At 33.9% G+C, this 27,500-nt stretch overlaps 1 protein-coding gene across 24 annotated transcripts in view; it reads left to right on the plus strand.

The window, feature by feature from the left end:
• Positions 1 to 27,500, plus strand: part of FOXP2 (forkhead box P2) — a 522,105-nt gene that overhangs the window by 460,517 nt on the left and 34,088 nt on the right. For 18 of the 24 annotated variants that reach the window (XR_011503015.1, XM_070516813.1, XM_070506227.1 and 15 more), the window contains 7 exons: positions 4,195 to 4,332; positions 5,473 to 5,658; positions 7,182 to 7,344; positions 15,294 to 15,507; positions 17,242 to 17,346; positions 24,704 to 24,791; positions 26,415 to 26,498. Coding sequence is in view for 23 of the 24 variants with exons in the window: in XM_070516813.1 (XP_070372914.1) it covers positions 4,195 to 4,332; positions 5,473 to 5,658; positions 7,182 to 7,344; positions 15,294 to 15,507; positions 17,242 to 17,346; positions 24,704 to 24,791; positions 26,415 to 26,498 (978 nt within the window). In the remaining variant the exon portion in view is untranslated. The remainder of the gene's footprint in view (positions 1 to 4,194; positions 4,333 to 5,472; positions 5,659 to 7,181; positions 7,345 to 15,293; positions 15,508 to 17,241; positions 17,347 to 24,703; positions 24,792 to 26,414; positions 26,499 to 27,500) is intronic. The other 6 variants (XM_070501641.1, XM_070505730.1, XM_070504503.1 and 3 more) reach the window with 3 other exon arrangements.

Consider the following 27,500-nt stretch of genomic DNA (forward strand, 5'->3'; position numbering starts at 1 on the left):
GTTAATCCTAACAGTTACTTTTATTTTTTAAGAACCAGGACCTGGAGGTCAGGACTTCCTTTGTCTTCAAATTTTAAGCAAAGACTAAAGGGATCTATGAACCAGTAGTTAGCAGACTCTGCGAACAAGGAAATAATGTTTTTCACTGTAAATCTCATCTACAGGTTGTGACTATTTTTTCCAATTCACAGTTAGTGAAGGAGGAATTGGACTGACGCTATGCTAAGAACCTTTCCAGTCACCTACACGTAATTGGGATGTTTAATTAAGTGATGTGGTTAATATGCAAACCCAACACATTCAGAAATGGTCCAGCAGAACTACATTGTAAAAAGAGGGTGTGCTTATTATGTCAAATAAAAATGTTGGTGTATTTTCATAACTCTCACAATAACTCTTTAGATTCATTTGAAGAGAGGTTTGATCTTTGCATTGTCTCTTAACTTTTTGACCCTTTCAATGAGGTACACTTAGAAGCTTAATGTAAACACATTTATAATTTATTTCTTAAAAAGTATAAGTCATCACCTTTGTGTTCTAGGATAATATCTAAATGCTTTTGAGTTTTACCATTTTGACTCATTTCAAGTTTTAGAATTTTTGCTCTTTCATTTCAGAATACATAACTGACACATTTACCCAGTACTCTTCGTGCACAGAGCAACACAGCAGTTTGTGCTTAATTCTGCTAATGAGAAAATAAATAAAGATAAATGAAACCCTTATTTGGTGCATCACTTCGAGAAATTTTAGATCTATTTAGTAAATACCAAGAGGGAAAAAAGAGAAATCTCCTAACCAAAGTTGACTGTATTTCCTTCCTTCGTTCTTGAAGATTGTAATTGATAGACCCAGTTTTCAGTAGGACACCCATTTAAAACCAGCCATTCCTTCTGATTTGATACAATAGCTGCAGAATGTCTCATATCTTCTTAGACCCAACCAGACTTTTATTTGCCTTCTCACCAGAAAGTATGTGAGGTAAGTTCTCTCTCCCCTTCTCGATGGATCCCACATCTAAATTGTGGTCCCTCATTAGAATATTTTCATGAATAAAATACTATGCATAGTGAGGAATATTTCCTTCAGCTTATCACCTAACTTGCTAAGGCATACATATTTTAGAAAGTTATCCATAGACTTTCAGAACTGATGCTGGTTTTGCCTATTTAAATATTGATAAAGTAGCATTTCCCCCAAAATTTTTTTACATACTGTGTTAATCTTTATTCATCTATGTCAACGAATTCTTAGAGTAGCTTGTGGTAGCAAAGAAACGCAATGAGACGGTCACAAAAGTGATAAAGGAGGAATAAAGGAGATGTATCATTTAAAATGAATCAAAAATAGAGAAGTTCTTCATTTTGAGAATTATTAATTTCTAAACAAAGCAAGTGGAACAGTCTACCTATAACTGACATTTGGTGTGGGAAAAACTAATTTTCTATTTTTTTAAATAATTTAAATTTTTAGTAGCCTCAGATGTTTCATTTTGGATGAGCTTATGTGTGTGGATTTAGAGACCATAGTATTGGCTTACTGGTAATGTTAGAAATCCCTTAGAAGTGCACCGGGGCTTTCCTACATATATAATTAATTTTAATTTATGTTTTTGTACAAATCTTAGGAAGTAGAGTGTTCAACTAGCTGTATGTTAGTTGGCTTATCTTTCTACATATCTTTATGTCTGTATTTGGTCAGTTTTAGATGGCGGTTTCTACAGGGTAGGCTAGAATATGCTTAAATTTGCAGAACATCACATACATGTGATACATATGATTTTTAGGATGACGATGATGTGGTCCTTGTTTTTATATCATAAAGTTTTAATTGTAAGAGAAATACAACAAATCATTTTAAGAGTAAAAAATTTATCTAACCATAGTGAAAGGACTAATGAACTCTAAAGATTGTGGAGGTAGAAAAGTTGCTTAAATTTGCTTATACAGCACAAGTCACAATAGCAACAAGCTATAGAGCAGTATAATTTATATAAGTTGAAATCTGACTGTAAACTTGCAGTGTGTTATGACATGCCTTCATTCGTAAAACTTTTCTTATAAAGTGCTTTTGTTATCACATAAAGTGCTTTTACTTGTAGATATAATTAAGTGGAAACACTCCATATGCTAAAAAGTGGTAAGAGGCTGTTAGGTTAGAGAAGTATGGCAAGTTTTTCATCACGTGATAGACTTTCTAGAAGATATTTATCTATATGTATGTATCTATATAGCCATCTACGTGTATGTAATATCTGTCTGTGTACCTACCTACCTACCTATTTATCTGGATTGGCAGCCTTTTTAAAGTTTAACATGGGTGCCTTTCTATCCCTTCATTTCAGTTTCATTCCTTGTTATTTGGTAAAAGATTGTAGGAAGAAAAAGCATTTTTGTAGATAGATCATTTTTGTTTCCAAACTGTTTGTTCTAACCATTCTATTTGTTTATCAAAGAGCAATAAAGTAAACCAACCATTAAATTTGTTTAACAACTAAACACTTGGACAACCCATTGGATCAATTAATTTTACGGCATACATTTCAGAATGCCTTTTATTATGATAAATTCAAATACAGTAATCCATAGGTATGTCAACATGTTCTTAAAAAATCCAGAAATATTTTTGAAAATCCGTTTTGAATTCCTTTCTGTTACAATGTGATTCTTTTCCTTCATGTTCCATAATTAGATCTAATTAATCCTTATTTCAAGATATCAGCATGGGATGGAAAGGACGTAGCTCCTTCTTAGTGTCAAATATGAAGTGTTTTTTTTTTTGAGAGAGGAATTTATCCACCCTGAATTTTTTTTATTTTTTTCTTCAAACTTCTTTCTCATTATTAATTTCTCCTTTCTTTATTGCATAAAGAGCCAGGCTCGAAAAGTTTGAACTGTGTTAAAAATGACTGTTAAAATAAATTGTGAACCATGTCGATTAATCTTTTCTTGTTTTCAAAGACACATGTTGTCTCAAGAATTTGTTCTAAAGCAGTATATATATAAATACTTGCTTTTATTTAGAGTAAAAGTGAATTGTTTTCTTCTAGGAAAGAAAGTGATTGCTTTTTCAAAGGTTGCAAACTTGGCAAGGTGACAAGTTGTTTGATTACTGCTGGTTAGTACAAGCAGTGCCTTCAAACAGTGCCACTGCCGCGAACTGAGCACAGACCTCAGCCTCTCATGCACGGTTTTCCTGTTTGCCTCTCTTACCATCCTTTTCCTCGCTCTCCACATCCTTTCTCACTTTCTCTAAGACTTTCTCCTTAGCTTTTCCTTGCTCTGTATTTTCTTTGCTTCCTCTTTCTCCTGATTCTTTCTCTCCCTCCTTACTTCCTTTTTGACTCTTTAATTCTCAGACTCTTGAAGAGAAAAGAAATGGTAGAAAGTAAATTTTAAGCAAAATACTTTTATTTTTTTTCAGTTTAGTGAATAACCTTTGAGTAAGCTTTAGATTTCCAAACTTCTTGGTATAAGTTTAGTTAGCTTGAAATAAGAAAATGTTTAAAGAAGCAGCTAGAATACTAAGTTTATGATTCCTTCTTTGAAAGGACCTATCTATGTAAATATTTTCTGGGGACGTATAAATATATATTTATATACATATCTCCTATATGAGTTACTACATGTACTCATGTAGTAATAAGTATCACTACTTTTAATTTTCTAGTACTATGTATATTTTAGATATATATATAAAATTTTGAAGATGGTAATTATGTTTTGTGAGTAAGTACATTCTATATACATTCTTTTTTACTGGCTTTGATAAAAGATATTTATATTCATATTATTTCCAACTGTTTAATCTTTATTATTTGTTTTAATAATACCTTTAAACCATTTCAAAAGGCTTTTTATAGCACTGTGATATTGATGAGATTATCAGTTATGAACTGTTGAGAACACTGACATGTAATTGTTTATTTTTAACTATGCTAGTTGAAGGTCAAACATCTTAGCCTATGGGGAACATAAAGGTAGAATCTGATGAAATCTGATGCCTCTGGAAAGCTAGTGTCTAAATACTGTGGCACTTTAATATGATTATCAAATAGTTAAATAATATATCAAATATTATTTAAAAACTATCGGTCATCACTGTTAAAGGATGTATTTGAGATGACATATGGCTGTGAAGTGGGTTAAGAGACATTCGGTTATGACCACCCTTTCTCTTTCTGTCTCTGTCAAGGTGCCTGTGTCGGTGGCCATGATGACTCCCCAGGTGATCACCCCTCAGCAAATGCAGCAGATCCTTCAGCAGCAGGTCCTGTCTCCTCAGCAGCTCCAAGCCCTTCTCCAGCAGCAGCAGGCAGTCATGCTGCAGCAGGTAATGTGGGTTACCTGCTTTGGTGTTCTAACACGGCACAGAAAGTATGCGCCCATGTTGACAGTGCCATGGGCATATTTGACAATTCATTCTCCATTGGAAGGGACAGCCTCTCAGCATGCTAGAACATCAATGTAGTGTTTTAATTGCAGAACTGCATAGAAAATTTGGATCCCTTGGTCTTTTTTAAATTCATCAAAGTCTAGAATAAGAGCGGAGAGAGGTGTAATTTCAACATGGAATAAATCAATATTTAAATATCCAAATGCTTAGGTACATTTGCTTTGTAGACGTGCCAGCAAAAGTGCAAAAAGACTTACAGATAATTGTTGCTTTTAAAACTCTTAACACTTTAGCACTCCTTTTAGTTCATATAAGTATGAAATTTGAACTGGTCATTTTGTTACAATAGAGAAATAACATCCCAATTTTTCCTTTCCAAAATATATTCAGTGTTTAGGAAGAGAAGCATCTACTTACTGGAAGAAAGTGAAGCAGCTAAGCAGCCAGTTCATGAGATTTATCTTTTTTTAAAAAAATAATGAAACTAATGTTCCTAATATGTCCATTACTGGAGCCTCAAGTGTGTATAAAGTGGACTTTATGTTACAGACCTACTTATCATAGAGAAAATAATGTGCTTTACCTGAATTCTTACATATTTAATCACTTTGCTGTCTTCTATGATGATGACCATAGGCCACTTGCTTCTATTTCTAAGTCTGATATTCTTCTGTACATCTGATGGATTAAAATTTTTTCCCAGTAAGAACTGGACGACGTGAATTTGTGTAGCTATATATTTGGTTCTTATAAATGGTAGAGTATAACCTATTTTTATATGCTATGGAGACTTCAGATGTAATAATTTAGGGTATTCATTTGGCTCTAGCCTTTTAGAATACAGATTTTCTATACCCTTTTGTTTAGGATTTTTTGGATTCTGGATTGGAAAAATTCAGAGCTGCCTTGGAAAAATGTATGTAGATCTATCTCCTTGAATCCAATGAATATTTTTGTTGTTCTTGTGAGGTGCATCTTAATGGCTACTCTACCATATGCCAGTCTAGAAGAGTTTAGGAGATTTATAATACATGAAACTTTTGCCTTTATTTATTAAAGTCAAAATGGTTTATTCAGCAACAACTACAAGAGTTTTACAAGAAACAGCAAGAGCAGTTACATCTTCAGCTTTTGCAGCAGCAGCAACAGCAGCAGCAGCAGCAGCAGCAACAACAGCAGCAGCAGCAGCAACAGCAGCAGCAGCAACAGCAGCAGCAGCAGCAGCAGCAGCAACAACAGCATCCTGGAAAGCAAGCAAAGGAGGTAGGATCTGGCCAGCTCGTTGACAGAGAACAGTGCAAGGCTGGGAAGGGGCCTGGAGAGGCGAGGGCAGTCTTAGATCTTTCTGCCACAAAGCTCTTCCTGTCAAAGATGCGTTGGTGTACATTTTTTGCTGAGCTTAATAACAGTGACAGTGGAACTCTCCTGCTCTCCTTTTTTGTAGCATGGGACTTGAGAGTTACAATCCAATGCTGCTGTCGTCTAATGTTCAGTAATGAATCACAGTGTACAAAGAGCAAGCTGTGTGGTGGACAAAGTACTGATTATCTTGTATTCACCGAGAATCTAAGTTGGTGAGGGAACCTTATTTTTCTCAGTGGTGCAGCTCAGAGAACATGCATGCAAATTTCGCCTATTGTTGGGGGTGGAGGGACCAGGGGAGAAACTGGTTGAGCACAGATTTCAAAGTCACAGGCCCCTGATTAATGAACTGCTACTGTAGGTTTGGAGGGGCGAGTAGAAAGTTACAGTCTGATATGCTCATAAATCAAACTGACAAGCTGGCTTCTCAGGCCTAGCTTGCAGTTGTCAGCAAACTGCATCAAATATAAACATAATACAAACAAAACATGTTGAAGTAGTTAAATTGATCAGCAGGTATCAGAGCCGTTGTCTTCAAGCTGCCCATTATGCAAACGTATAGGAAACAGTTCTGACCTCCTGAGGCTTTGTTTCTGTTTGGATTTGTGAATAGAATTTCAGACAGCCATCAACTACAGAATAGAAATTGCTCCCTTATTTCTCCGGAGGCTCTGGGCAATCCACATGACTTGCTCCATTATGCAGTCTGTTTTCCAGTGAGCGCATCAGAAGTTTCTCTTTTCCCCAAACTAAAAAGGAAAGGTCCTCCACGGCCGCTTGTCTTTCTCTCAAGTGTGACCGCCTTCTCATACCCTCCCGAGTCCAAAGAACTCCGGTTTGTCTTGTAATGCCTCACAAAATTGGAAGTTTTACTTTCCCTTATAATAAGGGCAGTTTTTTGCCTTGAACATAATTCTGCCTTTAATGTATTCCAACAAGAGAGGAGAGGAAGAGAGCGAGCTGAGAGGCCTGTCCTGTGAAGGCTGCAGCCCAGTTTACTAATAGATCACTAGAGACCATGTTCATGGACCTCCACAGATCAGACTTATTCAGTTGGAAAAGAAGACAGTGTTGTTGAAGTTGACTGTTTCTATAAAGTGTCATTCTCTTAGTCTAAGTAAATTTATTATCATCTGCAATAAGCTGATTTTTTAAAAATTCTGAACCTTCGTTACATACTTTCTCTAGACTTTACTGCGTACTCTTTTAATGCTAGTTCCTTGGTTCTCTGCTGCTGTGTAATATTTGAAAGAAAGTCAACTGCAAATCTAGAACTTGCTCACTTTCTGCCCTTGAACTTTGACCGTGGAATGACCCTTCAAAAACTCACCAGGGCAATAAACGGAGTGTATATTTCTCTGGAAGAGAGCTGGGTGTACAGCCATGTTCTCTGCTGTTTACTGGCTTGGCTTTTCTGATACCAGCAGCAGCAGCAGCAGTTGGCAGCCCAGCAGCTTGTCTTCCAGCAGCAGCTTCTCCAGATGCAACAACTCCAGCAGCAGCAGCATCTGCTCAGCCTTCAGCGTCAGGGACTCATCTCCATTCCACCTGGCCAGGCGGCACTTCCTGTCCAATCACTGCCTCAAGGTACATACAAAATTTGGTGCACAATTCATTTCTAATCTTGCACTGTCTACCATTTCCTGGCCTGTCTACCTTATACCTTGAGAAATTTTGTTTTGATGACCTTCCTGTGTATTGTTAAACCATGATAGTTAACCCGTTAACGTGACTGCATGACCCATTTTCTTGAGAGTCACAAATTTTATTACACACTGCCTTCAAGTGTGTAGTAAAACTGCTTTGAAGTATTTTGTTAGATATTAAATGTGTATTTATTAATCTTATGGCAGAAAATAATTTATAAGGGCAACACAATTCAAGCACTGTTGAATATACACTGTGGTCTGCAGGAATTGTATCAGTGGGAAGGCTAACAACACTCCATTTAACATAAGTGAGCTGATAGGAGTTTTGGTCAACAGATAAGAAAAAGAAGTTTCTAATCTTCACGCTGAAACCCCCACATGTAAAAGAGGGGCTTCATGTATTTCTACAGAGCATATTCCAAGTTACGCTTTGTGCGACACCATCATACATCATGGCACCATATTGATCCTTTTTTCTCTAAAATAATATTACCTAAGCATGTATTGTGAAGTACAGCTTTAAAAAACTATCGGCTGTATTCCTTTTTGTTTTTCTGATACGAAAACCTCATGTACTTTGGTAATACAATAATAGAATACAATAATACAATTGTATATATTCATCATTGACTCTTAACTTTTGGGAAACAGGAAGAGATCTAAGTACAAAAGGAAAAGTAATGGTAAACAAAATGACTCGTGTGCTAAAATTCTTGATTCAGATAAAAGTCATATATCATTAAACTTCATAAAAGCATATTCTAATTTGCATTTGGATTTTGTTAGAACAAACTGTAATCCAAATGAACTTTAATTTGAGTTAATTATGTTACAAAGGGCTTACATTGCAGTAGTACTTGCTGTACATTTTGCTAACTCTATAGGATACATTGCAGAAAATCAGGAACAATGAAATATACAAAAAATAAAATTAGGCAAAGAAGAGAAAGTCTTTAAAATGAACTAATCATTGTTTCATGGCACATGAATTAAAAATATTGTGGTAAATGTTTTCTCTTTATTTATCAAATTACTGTCTCCCTGGCATATTTTTCCTGGAATCCCCTCTTTCACTTGACTTCAGACTCTGATTCACCTGATTGAATCACTCCTAGGAAATCAAGAAAAAGTTTAAATAGTGAAAGAAAAATAAACCCACTTTTCCGAGTCATTCCAAAGGGAATTGGGATAAACTGTAGTGTTGCCATAGCAATGAGTGTTCTATTTACAAATTATTGTTCTTTGGAAAAATAAATACAATTTGAGGACAAATGAAGATGTAAGGTAAAAAAAAAAAGGGAGAGAGTTTTTAAGTTAATTTAGTGTAAACATGGGTTTCTTTGGTAGAAACTACACTAAAACAGAAGCAATAAATTTATTTCATTGACCTTTTTTTCAGTAAAATTTAAATAAAATCTTACTTAGGATCTAATTATATGAGAATCTCCTCAATAGAGAAGCATGATCTACCATGATTTTATTTGAGTAAAACCATTCAAACAGACCTTCCAAGAAAGTTAAAATAGATGTTCATAGAAACAAAATGTTACTTATTTGAAATATATTTGTTAAACTATATGCTTCCAAAACAAGCATACAAACATCTTGCCCAACAAGGAAATTTATTATGATATAATGAAACTTTTCTCTTATTTCTGAGCTTTTTTTGATAAAGTTATCTTTTTTTCCTTTTCTTCTATTTTTTACACTCTGTAAGCTATGTGAAATGCACAGGATGGAGAATGTCCAAAAAAAACCGAAGTAAATCTCAACACATATCTGGGTTTGAGCGGAAAATTTGTATTTTAAACAAAAAAGATGAAAGTCGTCATCATGCTTTGCACTGTTTAGATGAGTAAGTGTGAAAAGTGCCATTGTGGAGACCCATCAGCCAAACACAGGCAATATGCCAGATAAACGAGCAGAAAGGGAACACACTTCATAGTCCTGTGCTGGAATCCCAAGATTAGAGTAGGAAAAAGTAAAAAGGCAATTGTTGGATAACGTAAGCCCTGAATCATTTCTGCCTTAGTTACTGGTTCTTTCAGATAAAAATATTTTAAATATTTTTATTATTAGTTTCTTAGTTCGCTTTGCACTAAGTTTTTCTTTGGTTGATTGATTAGCCACGAATCATAGCCATATGAAAACCAAGTAGGATTAATACGTAATGATGATGTTCTCATTGTCTTTAAAAATATATCATATTTGGAGTATTTATTCCCATGATTTAACACAACTTGGGGTACTTTTAAAGTTACAACCTTTCAACTGTGTAAAAAATATGTATGTAAGAATCAGATGTAACAAAGTTATAATAATTTTGTTAAGAGTAGATTTACAAACATTTTTCTCTATTTTGCAAAATGATGTAATGTTGTATTTTATCATTTTAAGGTAGATTAGTTTAAATATTAAGCATTTAAAGCCATCATGAATATTACTATAATATTGGATTTTAATCTAAAATAGGCAATTAATTACTGTTGCTAAGTATGTATATCGAGTGATTGTAGGTATACAAAAGTCAAATATAAAAGAATGGATTTGTAAATCAGTCTAGAATAAAATACTGGTTATGAAGCTATTTAATACATAAACACTATGGTTTATATATCAACTAGTAATTAAATTAGGTGACACATTTTCATGACCCAGTATCATTGTCTACAGGTTAGAAAATAGGAAATTATTGTGCGTGCACTTTAAACTTTGATGTGTTTTCGACCTAAGATAGAAGTCAGTGTATCCCAATACACAATATATTCACAGGTTTACTGTGACAGTAGGGACTAAAATATACATGGTGGAAACTTTATTTCATTCTAACTTTTTACATATTTTTGAATTTATAAAAGTTATATAAAACATGATATTTCCATTACCAATCTGGAAAACCAAATAAGGACTGCGAGATATCCAGCCAGCACTATTCTGAACTGACACCTTATAGAACTAGAGGAGCTTGGAGTCAGAGAACTGTTGAATAATAAGAAAATGAAATCTTTTGAAATATAATAATGTCCTTTATACTGAGTTAGGAATGTGCTGAAGTTTGTTTTTGGCCTCAGGATTGAGCCAAAATCAGTTATTTGGCTTTGACTTCATTCTCTGCTTATGGAAATCTAAATAACCAAATGCCTACTTCAACACTTCTTCTGGCATCCTTGATCTTGTGCCTAATCAACGATCATGTACTTGCATAGATCACCATGGTATCCAATCAGAATAAGAGCACCAGCAATATGAACAGTGCATGGCATGCAGAATTATTGTTACCATCTTAGTATTCCCTTTCAAATACCAGTAAGTCTTCATTTTGTAACTTGGAGGGAACATCTCCTTTCGAGTTTTACGTGCTGAAACTCCATCAGCGAGTTGAAGTTTAAATATACATTTAATATTGCAGGTACAAAACTTTGCAATTTACCTGTAAGTGCTATTTATTTTATGTATATAAAAAGTAACTTATATTGGGGCTGGCCCCGGTGGCCGAGTGGTTAAGTTCGCGCACTCCGCTGCAGGCGGCCCAGTGTTTCGTTGGTTTGCATCCTGGGCGCGGACATGGCACTGCTCATCAGGCCACACTGAGGCAGCATCCCACATACCACAACTAGAAGGACCCACAACGAAGAATATAATACAACTATGTACTGGGAGGGCTTTGGGGAGAAAAAGGAAAAAAATAAAATCTTAAAAAAAAAAAGTAACATAACTAATTAAATACATAGGGAAATATTAAGAATGTGTTGAGTTAGTTTTTGAGAAAATGTCAATAAGATAGAAAGGTGGAGATTAAATTATATCATAATTCTAATTGTTGTAGAATTATTTAGTGTACTAGCATGCACACATTAAAATGGATTTAATTCCATTTAGGCCATAAGTCTTTTAAAGAAAGTTTTGTTTGCCAATTCTTCTATCTTGAGAGAAGACTCAAAAGCAAAGTGTAAACTTTACCACATTAAAATTTTGTGATGAGGAAAACTGAGAAAGAATTGTTTTTGTAATAGAATATCAAATTTTAAAAATGCAGCCTGTAAAAATTTTAATAGTAGGATATACATTTTTTACATCGGATGTATTCCCGTATCCCAGAAGTTCCTTTTTTGGTGGTCTTTGCCTTTGGTCTCGTTTGACCCAATACCTGTTTTTCCTCCCTGTAATTCAGCATTTGGACAAAAGGTGTATTCAGTGCCCCTCTCATTAAACATAGATTTTAAAGGTGGGCATTGTACCCTGCAGGTTATAGTAGGCCCTTAGTCTATATGAATCAAGAATATGTTAAGTATGGCAAATTATAAATGAGCACATGGATTTCTGAAGGATAGCCCAGAAACGGAAATAATGGTTGCCTCTGGAGAGGAGAACTGAGAACCCAGAGGTCAGGGCTGGTAGGGAAATTTAATTTTGCAATTTATACCCTTCTCTGTGATTGGATTATGTTGGCCATGTGTGTATACTAATTTTTTCAAAAGGTAAAATTTAAGATGGAAAGTGAAAATTTCATGATAATATTTCAGTAATTCAAATTACTGAATATCAAATATGGTTCAACTAAGTATATGAATGATACAAATACCTCTACCAAAGTTCCCTTTCATTACTTTTAACTATAAGTAATCCTAAAAAATAAGCAGAGTACTACTAAATAAGATAAGTTAATTAAAAACTTACAGTAGACTTACTTTGCATCATACTGTATAAAATTTATATGATATTAAAAATTAATTACCGGACATAGAAAATGAAAGAATTTTGAAAGAATCTTTTATTTTTGAGTGTGAAAAAGCTTCTAATATAATTTTTAATAACAAATAAAATCGTTGAAACTTTTCAACCTTGTGTCTTCAAGGGTGTGTAATTTAGATGTGAATTAGCAATTTTTAATTAATTCTTAACACAGTGCTTGGCACCCAGTAGTTGCTCCACAGACTCTGAATGCAGGATTAAAGAATTATTATTTAATTGCTTTATCTGTGGTATTGTAAGCAACTTGACTAGGAAGTCATCCTTTTATTCATTCAACTCCTAGAAAAACAAACCATTTGACAGTTATTTGTAGCACTGGCAGTGGACAAGAGCAAGCCCAAGTCATCACCCAGAAGCAGAATAAGGTTTCTCAATTTTCTGTGGTCATGGAATTTTAAAATTACATAATTATAAAACTTTTTGGCATTAGTATGGTGTATATATATATATATATACTCTTGAAATAAGTTATTAAGGAAAACTGAATAATCTTCACTTAAGATTTTAAGTTGAATATTATTCTGTGATGGCTGAGTCAGTTGATTCCGGCCTTGTGCCTGCCACTACGCTAGTGTTCTGGTCAACTGAACAACTCTTTTAAGTAATATTCATTGAGCTTTCCCTTGCCGCAGGCACTCTTCTAGGCACTGGGGATTAAGCAGTGAAGAAAACAGACAAAAATGTCTGCCGTCATAACACTTACATTTTAGTGTAGAAGGCAGACAATAAAGTAAAACATATAGTGGTAAATGCTAAGGAGAATAATTTTAAAGTAAGGATAGGAAAAATAAAGCAACAGTAGGCAATGGGAGGAGTTGAACTTGTGGACAGGGTGGCTAGGGGAGGAGCCCTGGGAAAGGGATATGTGAGTAAAGACCTAAAAATGGGAGAGGGCTCTAGTGCAATTTACTTAACCTTTCTGTGCCTGTGTCTTCATCTCTAAAACGGGGATAATAGTAGTAATAATGACAGTGGCTTGGGGTATTAGATTAGATATCGTGTGTGAAGCACTTAGAAAAGTGACTGGCATATCAGAAGCACTATATAAGTAACTGTTAAATAAAACAGAGATGAAGAAACCTACTAGAGGAGTGAGCTGGGGTCAGAGGGGGCTGTATAAACAGGAGCTTAGTGTCGAACACATATGGTTTGAGAATCTGTTAGGGTTATACATGGGCAGCCTGCAATTCAAGGGAGGGCCTGGACTGAAGATCACTTGCTGAATCCTAAGCCTATACCTGGTATTTAAAACTGAAATACGTAAGTTAGTGTAATTGTAAAATAAGCTTATTGCAACTTTTTCTTAAATATATTTGTAAAACACTGAGTTAAAAAAGAGACTCACGTTTTCTTTGTTCCTGGACATCTCAGAACTATTTTACATGCTAACATGAATCTCAATGAGTCTCCAAGATAGAAAGCACAGACCTCTAGATCTCGTAGATTAACAGCATTTAGAAGAGTACTGTTCCAGAGAACACAGTTTAGGAAATACTGAATTTATTATATAACTGCCTGAAAAATCAATTAATTCTTGCAAATCATCAAAACTTCAAAACTTATAAAACTCAAAAATTATACAGAAGTGATTGCCTAGGTTCATATTCACAAATAGTTTTGCGTCTATAGAAAAGAGCTAAGCAAATTGCAGATGTGAAGACTTTGTCTCATGAGCAATGCAGTAGTTTACTTTTAAAAATTTTCCCCAAAGTTATCTTCACATTGGAATCATCTTCATCTTCAAAAACTACCAATGTCTGTGTCTTAACTCCAGAAATTGTAATTTAATTGGTCTGGACTGTGGTCAGGCATTGGACATTTTAAAATATTCCCAAGTGATTCTAATACAGAGACACTTTGGGGAGCCACTCCTGCTAACAGGAATCTCTTTTGCCATCATTTATTCTCTGCCCCTTACCTACAATAGTTTAAAACCATTTCCTCCTCCTTTTAATTAAGAATCATTATTTGGCTAGTGAACAGGTATATTTATTCATCAAATGTTTATAAGCCTGGTATTTGTTACCATATCATTGTGATATCATGGTGATACCACTAATTTTCAATGCAAATGAATAGTATAATGGAAATCTACTTTTAAAAGGTAAGTAGATACTTACATTAACTAAATTATTAATAAAATCCCAATACTAAATTATTAATAACACTTTTAACTGGTACGGTCTCTAAAAACATCTAAAAGTCTTTAGCCAAGATAGAAAATGTTAAATGTTAATCTGTTAAAATCAACTAGTACCATTTATAATTCTTAGACATTGGCCTTACAGGACAGCAATGCTCAAAAATAATATGCCTTTTAATAGCCACGGAACTTCCATGTGGAAACCAAGATGTCATTGAGAACTGTGTGAATCTATTATAATCCATTAAATCAACAACTATGTATGGAGTAAATACCAGGCACTGTTCTAGGCACTGGGGATATACCAGTAACGTAAGAAAGTTCTGTTCTTATTAAGCTTAAATTGTAGAGGAGGGAGACCGATGATAACAAGTTAAATTAATATAGTTTCAAAAACTAATCAATGTTCTAAAGAAAAATGAAGTAGGGTGAAGTGATAGGGAATGATAGAAGGCAGGGTGGGGAGGGGCAGTGGTTGATTGTGTGGTCAAAGACCTCTCAGAGAAGGTGACCCTTGGCCCATCTGAGTGAAGGAAGGGAGGAAGCCATGGGAAGATCTGCAGTCAGTGGCCTAGCCTGTGGGAACAGCCAGAGCAAAAGCTGGAAGGGGAGTGAATGTTAGATGCATTTGAGAAGCAGCAGAAGGCTAGATAACAGCCTGAAATGTAGAGAAAGCCATAGATGAGATCAGAGAGGCAGGCAAGAGCCAGATAAGAAATGCCAGCACTTCATAGGCCATAGTAAAGGGGTTTTTTTCTTTTCTTTTTTCTTCTGTTTTTGTGTGTTCTGGAAAGCCATTGGATACTGTCATTCCCTGTACTGGTCCCAAATTGGTAGAGAAAAGAAATGGTACTGATAGTGTAAAGTGATCTATTATGGATATTAATTATGTTGGTAATATCACTTTTGTTGTTGGCATTCTTCCAGTAATAACACTAAGCTCATATAAACTTTACCTTGTTATATTAGTGGGGCTTTCTTTCATTTTATAGCTGGCTTAAGTCCTGCTGAGATTCAGCAGTTATGGAAAGAAGTGACTGGAGTTCACAGTATGGAAGACAATGGCATTAAACATGGAGGTCTAGACCTCACTACTAACAATTCCTCCTCGACTACCTCCTCCACCACTTCCAAAGCATCACCACCAATAACCCATCATTCCATAGTGAATGGACAGTCTTCAGTTCTAAATGCAAGGCGAGACAGGTAAATCTCATGAGGTTTATTCTATACTTATCTATCACCAAATTTTACTTTCACCATTGATAAAACTAAAACTAATGATTTGTACTTAACAAGGGGCAAAATGTGTAGAACAACAAATTAAATAGAAACCTTTCGATTATTTATCTTATATATTATCTTCATCACAAAAAGCAGTTCAAATACCAGCAGTTTGATGGATACAGTGGGGAATTTGCCTGAAGAAAGTTATTTTTTAATAAATGCATGTGGAGTTATTGTGTCAGTATATTTTTATGACTCGATGTTGTGATTAACCTGAATGCTATGAGAACATTTTACCATTTTTTAACTTAATCAGTTTCAAATAATTAAAGATGCATACATATCTCCCTTAACATATGTTTCAAATATGTGCTTAGAAATCAAAGAGTAGATGTACACAAACATAGAAACACAGACAGAGTAAATCAGAAGGTAGATTTTTTGTTGTGGCATGATGGAATTTATAAATACATAAAAAGAAACTTCTGGTAGTAACTTTCTGAATAAATTTGACTCAAAATTCATAAAGAAAATTATTTGATTTCAATTACCAACATTGAGTACATTATGTTAGATAATTTTTCAATTTAGGGTTTTATTTTAGTTGGGTAAAAAGTGCCTTTGTAAAGGGAGCACCATATACTTTTGTCCAAATAGTTCCATTTCTTCAGACATATGGCTATCTATCAAGTCCTTTAAGGTAATTTCCATAAAATATATAAGCTCAAACATTGCTCAACTTGAAAATATCTTTTTAAAAGATGAAACATAACTGTAAGATTCCTTAACAGAATGGCTTAGGCTCATATGATTTATAGCTCGAAACTTCATATTTAAGTGTAGTGGATTGAGGTGTTCTGTTGTATAGTATGAATATCTATCTAGCTGCAACAAATTCTTCCTTATAAACAAATATTTTTTCAAAGAAATGTATTAATTACAGTGCAGTTTAAATTAGAATCTTATAATTTGGTGATTTTTCTGGTCTTCATTTGAGTGTCATGAAAACTTTTTCTTCTTAGCTTTCATTATTCTAAAATGGTATGCCTCTGTTGCTTTCACACTTTTGTTTTAATTGAGATTAATTTGATGATTATATATTTCAGAAGTTGGTTGGTTTCTCTAGGATCTCACTATCTGATATAATACTTATCAAAAGTCTTTGATAACTGTAGAAAGCTATAGATAATGAATACTGTTCCAAAGTAAAACTTTTCTAATCAACCATAACTAGCAGAAATATATATATGGTTCACACTCGCACATAAATATTAAACAATTTGAGTGATCCTAAAGGTTCGTATCTTTTCTAAAAAGAGCACTTCAAAAATATTATGGTGACTATCCTATTACTTTCTTAAAAATACAGGTTATTTTTTTTTTTACTTGACCACATATGAATATATATTTTTTATTTAGAGGTAAATGTTACATAAGGTCATAAGGCAGGATTAGCATATGATATTATACAGTACTCTTAGTTTTTCATCTTTTATTAACAGTCATCTTTGGCTTTATTTCTCCTCTAATTGGAACATCATCTAGCCTTGGCAGTTGAACTATTCAATAGAACGATTAAATTTTTCTGACTGCTCTGAGCTGAATTGACCTGTTTTGACCTGTTTGTCACTGATCGTAACCTGACAGGCGCTAGCAGCCTGCAACGATTATGGCTTTTTGAGATGAATCTGACGCTGTGTTCTTTTGCTACAGCTCGTCACATGAGGAGACTGGGGCCTCTCACACTCTCTATGGCCATGGAGTTTGCAAATGGCCAGGCTGTGAAAGCATTTGTGAAGATTTTGGACAGTTTTTAAAGTAGGTTCTTTACATTTTTTAAGGGAAGGAGTGGATTATATTGGAGTTTCAGGCACGTTGTTGTAAATGCTCAAAAGAAAGCTGAAGAAGGACAGCAAAGGTCCATCATAAGGCACACTAAGTTCTCCAAGAAGTGTTCCAACAAGTAGATTAGCAAAGTGGGCTAAAAGGGTTGACTCTCCATCTTTACCTTTTTATGAAAATATTTTACAAGTCATTCAATAAAGGTTTTTGAATGAATGAAAAATGTTAGCCTACTATAATAGTGTCATTAATAATTGGGAGACATATTTGCAGGGTTCTCTTAAATTTCAAGTTTTTAATAAAAATTTCAAGCAAAATTATGTGAGGAGTCATATAATATATACCTTTGTAAACAGACGTATTTTACAGGTTTATTTTTTTAATTGTAGATTTTATATTCCTTATTTAAATAATGATATTTAAAATATATTTAACAACACGAATAAAAAAAGAAAGTTAATAGTAGCTAAAATTTTAAGAAACAACTGTATTTCATTCACATTGTTGCTTGTTGCCCTCAGAATCCTAAGCAAACATACATGGCCATGTGTTTGTGTGATAGATTATATGCCTTCTCTAGCTTAAAATCAAAACTGTGTATCTAGAATTTCTTCATACAGTGATATATACATATTTATTTTTGATTCTTAGGAGGTTCTTTTTCAAATGAGACTACACATCTTTCATGAAACATTTTCCACACACAATTCTGGGATATGGGAGATCTAAACAGAGAGCCACAGATAGGTTTATGGAGATGAGTAACTTCACAGGCTGCGACTCATGTTGTCATGGAGCAGCTAACAGGGTGAATGAACTGTTTCATGCTTCATCAACAATTAAGTTAATTAGCTCATTTGAAATTGCACTGCTTTGTTGCCAGGATGTTGGCAGAAACATCAAGAAGATGTGTTTACAAATGGTAGGCTACAGGGTATAGTGCAAAAGCACCTTAACAACAAGGCACAAGTCCTTGGCATCATGATGACTTTGTAACTGAATTACAGTAAGACTTCCACAATGATTTTTTAACTTTTTCTTGTTCTGACCAGTTACAATTTGCTTCATATACTACTACAGGTTTTGTAAATGACCTTAAATGAAAATTCACACTTCTGTTATACCAAAACAGTTGTGAGCTATCATTTTGTTGGATATGAAACTGATTGGACTGTTCTACGCAAAGAGAGCATTTAAAACGTTAGGTAACCTCGCTAAAGTTTTCCTCCCTTAGAAAAACAACATTTGTTGAAACAAAGAAGAATACAGGGATATGAATTCTTTTAACAACTAATTTCATATTTCTTCACTTGAATATATTAATCTTTATCAATATGTCATGTTATTCTTTACCATTAAGATTATTTATAGGACTATTGCTACTGTTCCTCCAGTCTGGTAATTTAAGCCATAGAGCTAGCCCAATCACCATACATTTTTTTGCTCCAAGTTGTTCTTTCTGAAAAAATTCAAAATAAATCTTTAAGAAAATATAAGTATCTTTCCTTTAGTTTTATTTCCTGTTATAGCACATGAAAAGGAGCATTTTATTTATCTCAAATGTTTGTATATTTTTTATTACTAACAAGCAGATGAGTATGAACTCTGATTTTACCCTCTGTGGTTCTTTTTCATACTCATGTCAATGTTTTTTAAACTGAAGAAATTACAATTAAAAAAGCATTTCCTTTCAATTAAATATCAACTTTGGTTCCAAAGACTGACCATTTTTCCAACCCATTAACTTTATAGGGATGACAGAACTAATGACAGTAGATTTTAAGGCCTTTCTTTTAGTCTATTTTTGTTATGATATGCCTTAGATTCTCTACCTCAAAGATCTGTGATAAATTCTGTTAATAGAGCTAATCCCAGTATACTGTTCTAAGATGAAATATTAATTAGACATATTTCCATACTGGTATTGTCTTTTTCTTAAGATGTGTGGGAAATGTGAAGAGAAATAAAATAACATTTTATTAAATTAATTAGTTATTCAGAAAAAAAGTTTAGTATCTGTGTGGAAAGTGAAATGAAGGCATCACCATTTATGCACATTTTGTTGGAAAGAAAACTGTGTTTTTTTCTAATAATGAAGAGAATTGAGAGTCTTGGAGAAACAAATGTCAAAGTCAAAAAGCTGTGAAACGTTTTCAGCTCTCAGTGTTCTTTATCCATTCTCCTGAAATTTTATATCCAGTGTTTATTATAAAAGTTTTTTGAGAAAATATTGTTATGGTATTTTTATTTGTAAAATGTACTAGCAATAAATTGTGTAGGTTGAGCTTTACTTTGATATCAGACGACTTATCCATTGGTTTGAAGTAAAAGGAAACCATCCATTATTCCTATTTAGCCTATATATGTTAAATAACAAAGAATAGTAGAAAATGTGTTGAGTCCCAAGTTCCCTTTCTTATGTTACATCCCCAAAGAAACTGGAAGAATCACTCTATTTTTTCCCGGCACTAAATGAAAAGCCACCCAAGGACAGTTGCTTACGTATAATATATATATTCTTATTCTTATATATATAAATTCTTTAATATTCAATTGAGGTTTTCTTTTCTATTAAATAAAAAATTAAGACTAATTTAAAAACCATTATTTGTAACAACAAAAATGAGAGCAGAAAAATAAAAGATGACGAAGAAAGCCAGGCTAAAAAAGGAGCTTAGGAAAATCTTTGAATTTTACTGTAAAGTAGGTGTTGACAGAAGCTAACCATTTTTCTGACCACTAATTGAGGATCTCACTAGATCACTAAAAGCATTTAATACTAGTTCTTCATTACTGTCTTATAAATGTCAAAGTGTAATAACATCTGACAAAACTTTAGTATAGTTTGCCTGCAAAATTAATTATCATTCCATTGGACCTAAGTAAGCTTGAATGTAGATGGAGTGACTTTTAGAGCTTAAACCAAAAGGTTTACAATATAACATTCCAGTTAGCAGACAAGTGTTCTTGAACCTGCATGTGCAGATGCCAGCAAACAAAAGATGGTCTGAGATATGAAGATGGAAAAATTCTTCTCGAAGAACGGTTAGTGTCCCTAAAAATATCAGTCTATTAAAGAGTAATTAGTTGATGAACATAAATGAATTAAGTTGATTACAAAGACTAAATTTTTAAGGCTTGACATTGTATAAAGAGCAACAGAAAAGGTAATGGAAACAGAACAGTTTGTTTAATGGAAATTTGTTGTCTTTTTTTCTTGCAGCTGACTTCTCTAAACATTATGCTCTCACTTAGTGTGTATTGTCTATTTCTTTGTCTTTGACTAGGCAGCATGGCTACAAAATTATGACCTCAAGAAGGCATTCTTTGAACTTGTCAGAATGTTGTTTCTTTTGGTGACAGTGCCCCCATCTCTCAAAACTAAGGCATCTCACATAATCAGCTAAATGAATAGTGACAGCTAACATTTTGTATTTAAACTCCTGTCAGTGTTTAAACATAAAAAGCTTGATGCAAAATAAATCAAACACCGGTGATATGCAAGTGAAACATTTTGTTAAAACAGTCTCTGACATACTTGGATTTAAATCTGATCCCATCTTAGCTTATAAAATGTTATAACTTTAAATGAATTTGAAAAATCTAAAAGTTAAAATTGAATTGCTAATCTGAGGTGTATATAACTGAAGTTACCACATGCGTTCATAACCTTAAAAGCTTCATTAAAGAGAATTGTGCATTAAATAAATTGGAAGGATCCCTTTCTACTTTTTGTCTTCCTGAAATGCTTGCATAATTGTTTTTAGAAAGAATTCGACTGCCTATTTACGGTTTTTTTTCCAGTTCACATTACCTATCTAGCACACAGATTCAATGCAGTTTTGAAAGAACGTCAGTCGACCACATCATTTATTCCATTTTGAAAACAAAAATCAATATCCCTATAAAGTGACCCATAAATTAGAACTGGCTCACACAATGTTTGTTCAGTGCTGCCTTTCTGAAGGCACCCTTTGCATTTTTTCTTCACCTCTCTGTTTGAACTGCAGTCTCGGTAAGAGGCTCATTAGGGGACATTAGGGACTGGAGCTAACCAGAATTCCAGAGCTTGCTTTGCTCTTATTAATGCATAGTAGAGTAGAATGCATTTAAATATTTCATAGGCATTCAGTAATTTGTGTGTAATCGCCTTGTTAGCAGACCAGTAGAAGTAGAACAGGCCTGTGAAATGGTGTTAGTGATTGCATGGGTAATTTACAGACCTTTGCCATCAGAAAGAGTATTATTGTTGGCTAGTATGAAGCTGTGAAATAGAACTAGCAATAAGTAAAAAAAGAAACTTAATAAAGGTTTTGTAACAAGCATCTTCAGGGATAACAACCCCACTTGGTCCTTTTGAAGCAGCTATAATTTATGACATAGGCAATATATCAAATGCACAAGATAGTATTATGGAGCATTCATATGAAAAGGGTATTTGCAACATTAGTTCCAACTTCCTGCAAGGGACATGATTAAATGATTAATGAAATGTCCCTTTGCATATGCATTTTGAAACAGCAATTAGGCACTGACTGAGAAAATCCACCAATCCTCTCATTTTTCAGTATTATCTCATTCTTGATTTATAAATCATAGAGAATTTTTGAACAGCAATATGTAGTACCTGAGATAGTTATAAAAACATAAAAGAGAATAATTTGGGCACAAAATAGTCATAAATACATAAATTCATAATTTAATGTTAATACTCAGCCTATTTATTTAGTGTTATTGCATTGTATTTATATCCGACACTATTTCTGTACTTTGATTGGCATAATTAAGTAGGGGGAATGAATAGGCACTATTATTTTACATATCACTGGTAAACAATAGCGAGGAAAGGAGAAGGGAGATGTGGCAGAGGTATGTATGTGTTTTTCAAGTTCTCAGTAATCCACTGGAGGCTGTTCTATAAATGATCATTGAAGGGCTGCAAGCTAGCCTATAATTACAGGAAAGAAAGTGGCAGCTCTGGCATTTCATAACTATGTGTCCTCGAAAAGTGCTTTGTGAGTTTGTCACCAATGATAATTTAGATAGAGGCTCATTACTGAACATCACAACACTTTAAAAACCTTTCGCCTTCATACAGGAGAATAAAGGACTATTTTAATGGCAAGGTTCTTTTGTGTTCCACTGAAAAATTCAATCAAGACAAAACCTCATTGACTATTATTGTAGTCTACAGTCTCTATTCTAATAAAAGCTGCATAGATAAATTGAATAGGTCTCTAAGACCCAAGTATATAATGCAAACATTTTGTACTTTTTTGAGTTCTTTAAATATAGGATAATGATTATCACTAAGAAGTAAACAAGTGTAAGAAAACCTTTTTAAAAAGTGATTTTATGCAAAAGTAACATGTTATAGTGAATATATCTTTTCTTGTGAAGCTGTACATTCTACTTATCTTGCTCCATTTACACCCTAATCTTTGTGTATAGCTGAAGCATTTTTAAAAATACGCATCATTTAGACTGATCTTGGAATAAAATATGTGTGTTCCCCAAGAGTTCATGGCGAAACAAAACCTTAAGAAAATGCAGCAATATGAAGCCTTAGGAATACAACTACAGTTGTAATGCACTGATGGAAAATTGTCTCATTGTTCATTAAAATTGGGGAGGAAAAAATCCAAAAAAACAATTTTTAAATGTCCTGATAATTGGGAATTAGTGACACTTTCCATCATCAGCTAACCTGTGGTTCACTCTGACATTCCATGCCTCCTTTCCAGAATGCGTGAGTGAATTTTAGTCCTTATTACAGTTAGGTTCATAACAGAACTGAACATAGCTGAGCTTAGAGCAGACGGGTATAGTGGGAGTGCCTGTCCTGCCCTCTGACCACACACCTCAAAGTTGACCTGATATACCTCGCTATTTTAGTCTACGGTTTCTCTTCACCCAAGAATGATGATTGTACCAAGATACGTGGAGGTTTTGTTGTTATGATCAGTGAGAAGGTATTGAAATGAACTGATTTAATTTATCAAGGTGTGGGGCAGAATAGAACAAAGGTCTCTAATTGCTGAACGTAGATCTACTAACAAATAAACCTACTTATTCATAAATTAGTTCATTCTCAGAAACACCATTTTAATCCTTCATATATGTTACATATATATCTGTCTATATATTTTTTCTGCTTCATTATTAATTTCAAGAAATACAGGTAAATAATTTGGATACAAAAACATATTTGTTGAATTCAGGATATTGAGGGCTATACTAAAATTTTTAGACTATTATACCATTCCAAATGATACTTGAGCCCAGATGGATAAACATCTAAATTCTTATTTAATTTTGTGAATATTTTGTTCAGTATTTCACTTACTTTCATTGATGAGAACATCTCTTAAATCTCTGCCTTAGTTTCCCCTTCCGTGAAATATTAACACCAAAGGATATTAAATTACTTGGAGATTTTTTTTTAATTTTTGGAGGCATCAAATAAGTTATATATTACAAATTACAAAGTACATATTGAATATTTTCATGTTCATTGGAAATGCTGCTTTACTAAACTACTTTTGGTGTATTAACATACTACTCATTAAAGAGATCTTTTTAACCATTATGTAATAATAATATTAATAATAGACTAATACATAATCAAGATTAGGGTAAGATAATGAGAATGTCTTATCTTTCACCACTTTCATGTAAGTTTAGGATGGATTTCTCCCAAATAGGACACTAGACATGAAAGGCAATCTTATGATTCTGATTATCAGAATCTTCAATGAACTTTATTTATTAGTTACAGCAAGTGGTCATTCTTCATAAGTATTGATGTTTCCATAGGATGATAATTTGCCATCTTTACGTAATTCACACAACATCCTGGTGAAATAAGACAGCACTCACTGAATAATATCATGAGAACCACAAACTATTTTAACAGAAATGGAATAGAGAATTGCCTTTGTTCTCTTCAGAATTACTTTTGATTCATATATTATAAGGTACCCTTTTGTAAAAAAAATGGCGTGAGTATGTGAAATACATCTAGTGATTTCTACTATTATGAATACATCTAGTGATTTCTACTATAAATGGTGTGGGGAAAATATTTTTTTGTAATAACTGATAAGCTTAGAGACAGTGGCATTTCGTGCCATTTCAGGGGTCTCTTTAGATTACATAAATAATTTTCACTAAACACGTAAACATATTTAACTTTTTTCTGTACAGTTTCAAGGTGTTCCTTTTTCCCACTGTGGAGGAAAATATGACTTCAGTGTAGTCCCTTTTAAGTGGAGCTTATACCACTGAGATAGACATCACTTAACATTCTATGTTGTGTTGTGTATTTGTTTAGGCACCTTAACAATGAACATGCGTTGGACGACCGAAGCACTGCCCAGTGTCGAGTGCAAATGCAGGTGGTGCAACAATTAGAAATACAGGTTTGTCAAATGCTCACTCAATGCACTCCTTTCTCAGATTTCTGGTGGGTCAAATTGAGTAGGAGGCAGATTATTCTGAGTCTTTTAACACAGTGACTAGCAGAAATGCATGGAATTTTAGATTGTTTATAATGATGGCAATGATTGATAACTCGGGGTGGATTTCTATAGATTTATGTACTTACCACTTAGACTTGTATAACCTTTAGAATACATCATACACATTTGGATATCCCAAAAGAAGCAAAGCTAAGTTTTCCCTAATAGAGGTTAGACCAAACCCGCCAATTGGATATGATTCTATTGCGGACAGTTTTTATGTGAGCTAATCTTGATTTTTTTTCATGAGATTTTATATTAGAGCAAAAAGTCCTTACAATATCATGCCTGTAATATGCCCTGAAAAAAAACTTTTTTCTTTCCTACCTCTGGTGTATTTTTAATAAAAGAACTTGCAAAAATTCTTAAGACTTGTCTTTACTGGAATAATGGCAAATCATTTATACTGTCACGGATAGGATTATATACGTTGTATCAAATGCCACTAATTTAAGTTAAAAAAAAATTTTCTGTTAATATTGAAACAGAATTTGGCCAAAAATAAATAGAATTCATAAATATCAGACAGCAATTATATCAACCTAAGTATCAATCATGTTATGTTTTTACTAACCCTTTAAAGCTTCTTCTAAAATTTCATCTTAAAGATTATTTTTTCTCCATCAAACCAATAGTACTTTGTTTCATTTGATTAAGCATACAATTTCTTTTTCTTTACACCCTTTACTACATCTTCAATTGTTTTGAATTTATCGTGTCATTGCTTTTATCAGAGAGCTACTGAAAATATTTTATTTTGACTTGTAAAATATTCAAGAATCAATAAAAAGCATTATCGCTGCTGTAGTTTAAAAAGTTTTTGGAAACCTGTTTACCATTTGTAAAAAGTACACTAAAACATAAGAGTTCAGCTGATGATACAGTCTGCAGTGTGACCAATTATGCCTCTTTTTTTTTTTCCGCTGTGTCTGACTGATGGAAAAGTAAGGTCCGTCAGTTGTAATGAGACCCAGTGCAAGTGTAGATGCCGGCTCTGTGGCAGAGTTCAGCGTTTCACACTGCCTGGTCTCTGTCACTCTATTGAATTAGATTGATGATGGCAGATTGCAGGGGGCACTAACTGGACCTCAGTGGGAATGCATGAAGTGTGTAGACAATCCTGGCAGGCACTTCGCTTTGAGAACCCTTCACCCCTTCACAGCTGTTGGCACTAGTCCATTGCTAACAGTGTCCACAGGACTTTAAAGAGACACCATGGGCCTTCTAATTTATGGTTTCAGTAACTCGTTACTGTCGAGGCAACTGTGACCTCAATTCTCTTATTGACAAAAAGATGAAGTGTTATTTGTTTTCTCTGACCTTTTAACATAAGGAAAGCTATAAAAGTTTTCCCCCCTCCACAGCTAAAGTTGCATTTCCTCCCAGATAAGTTCCTACTGACACAGACTTTTCTATGCAGGAATCATTACTCTGAGACAAGCTCCATGATAAGATGTATCACTGCAATAAAATAGCTGTATCAGTCATTTCTAAAATGCTTCTGATCTCACTCTTTCTTAACAGCTTTCTAAAGAACGTGAGCGTCTTCAAGCAATGATGACCCACTTGCACATGCGGCCCTCGGAGCCCAAACCATCTCCCAAACCTGTAAGTGCATATTGCTTCATAAACAGTAAATAGCTCTGCCGATGTAACAGACTAAGAAAATGAACAATTTAGTGACAGTTAGAAAACAAGGAGTGTGATGAAAAATATGGCAATAAAATGACAGTAAAATGCAATCGCTTGTCAAATTGTATGTTTCTTTTAAAGTAATGCTATCTTTTACAAAATCTGTCCAATCTACACCATGGGCAACGCTAAACAAAGTACACCTATCAGTGCACAAATCACTGCCTTGAGGCTGAAGCCAGAGAGAATATCTTTCTGTGATAGGTTTACGGATATTAAAAGGAAACCCACTTTGAACAACCTGAAAGCAGTAACAGTGCAAATCACAAATAGAAAGGTATGTGGTGTGCCAAAGAGGACTTGGATCAATCATAAGATACATGGAAATAGATTTTTTTTAGCAAATATTTTGTCAAAAGTGTCATAGCATTTTTATAGCTAATTTTGCCCTATTTCTTTGGTTCTTATATCAGTTAAGGTGTATTTCACATATTGATATGTTTTACGATATAGTACACAATAGTGTTAATTTAGAGAGCTCATGACAAAGGAAAATGGGTGATTATAGAAAATAAAAACTGCAGTTTCCCTCAAAAATATATAGGAGATTTAAGCGCAACCTGATAATATAGTCAGATACACAGACTGTTGAAAAGAATATACTTTATCTCACTCAGCTAATGTTTGCACAGAAACTTAAAGTAATCAACTGGGTAACTCTAGTTTAATGAAAGTTTGTGGGGATACTTTTTAATAAGGCCCCTGTCTAGCCTGATGATTAGTGATTGCCAGCTTTGCCTCTCTCTCCATTTCTTTAGGTAAAAAGAGATCATTTGGTTTTGAAGTAGAGGAGGAGATGAAGACAGACTATAGTGTTTGAGTTCCTCATGCAAATTCATTCAAAATTTACTTTTTTTTCATGAAGACTATATTTATTTAAACTCTGCTAAGGTATTCTGCTAAGATAATAGAGTTTTT

The sequence above is a fragment of the Equus asinus genome, chromosome 1 (genome assembly GCF_041296235.1).
Source record: "Equus asinus isolate D_3611 breed Donkey chromosome 1, EquAss-T2T_v2, whole genome shotgun sequence".
Classification (NCBI taxonomy): Eukaryota; Metazoa; Chordata; class Mammalia; order Perissodactyla; family Equidae; genus Equus; species Equus asinus.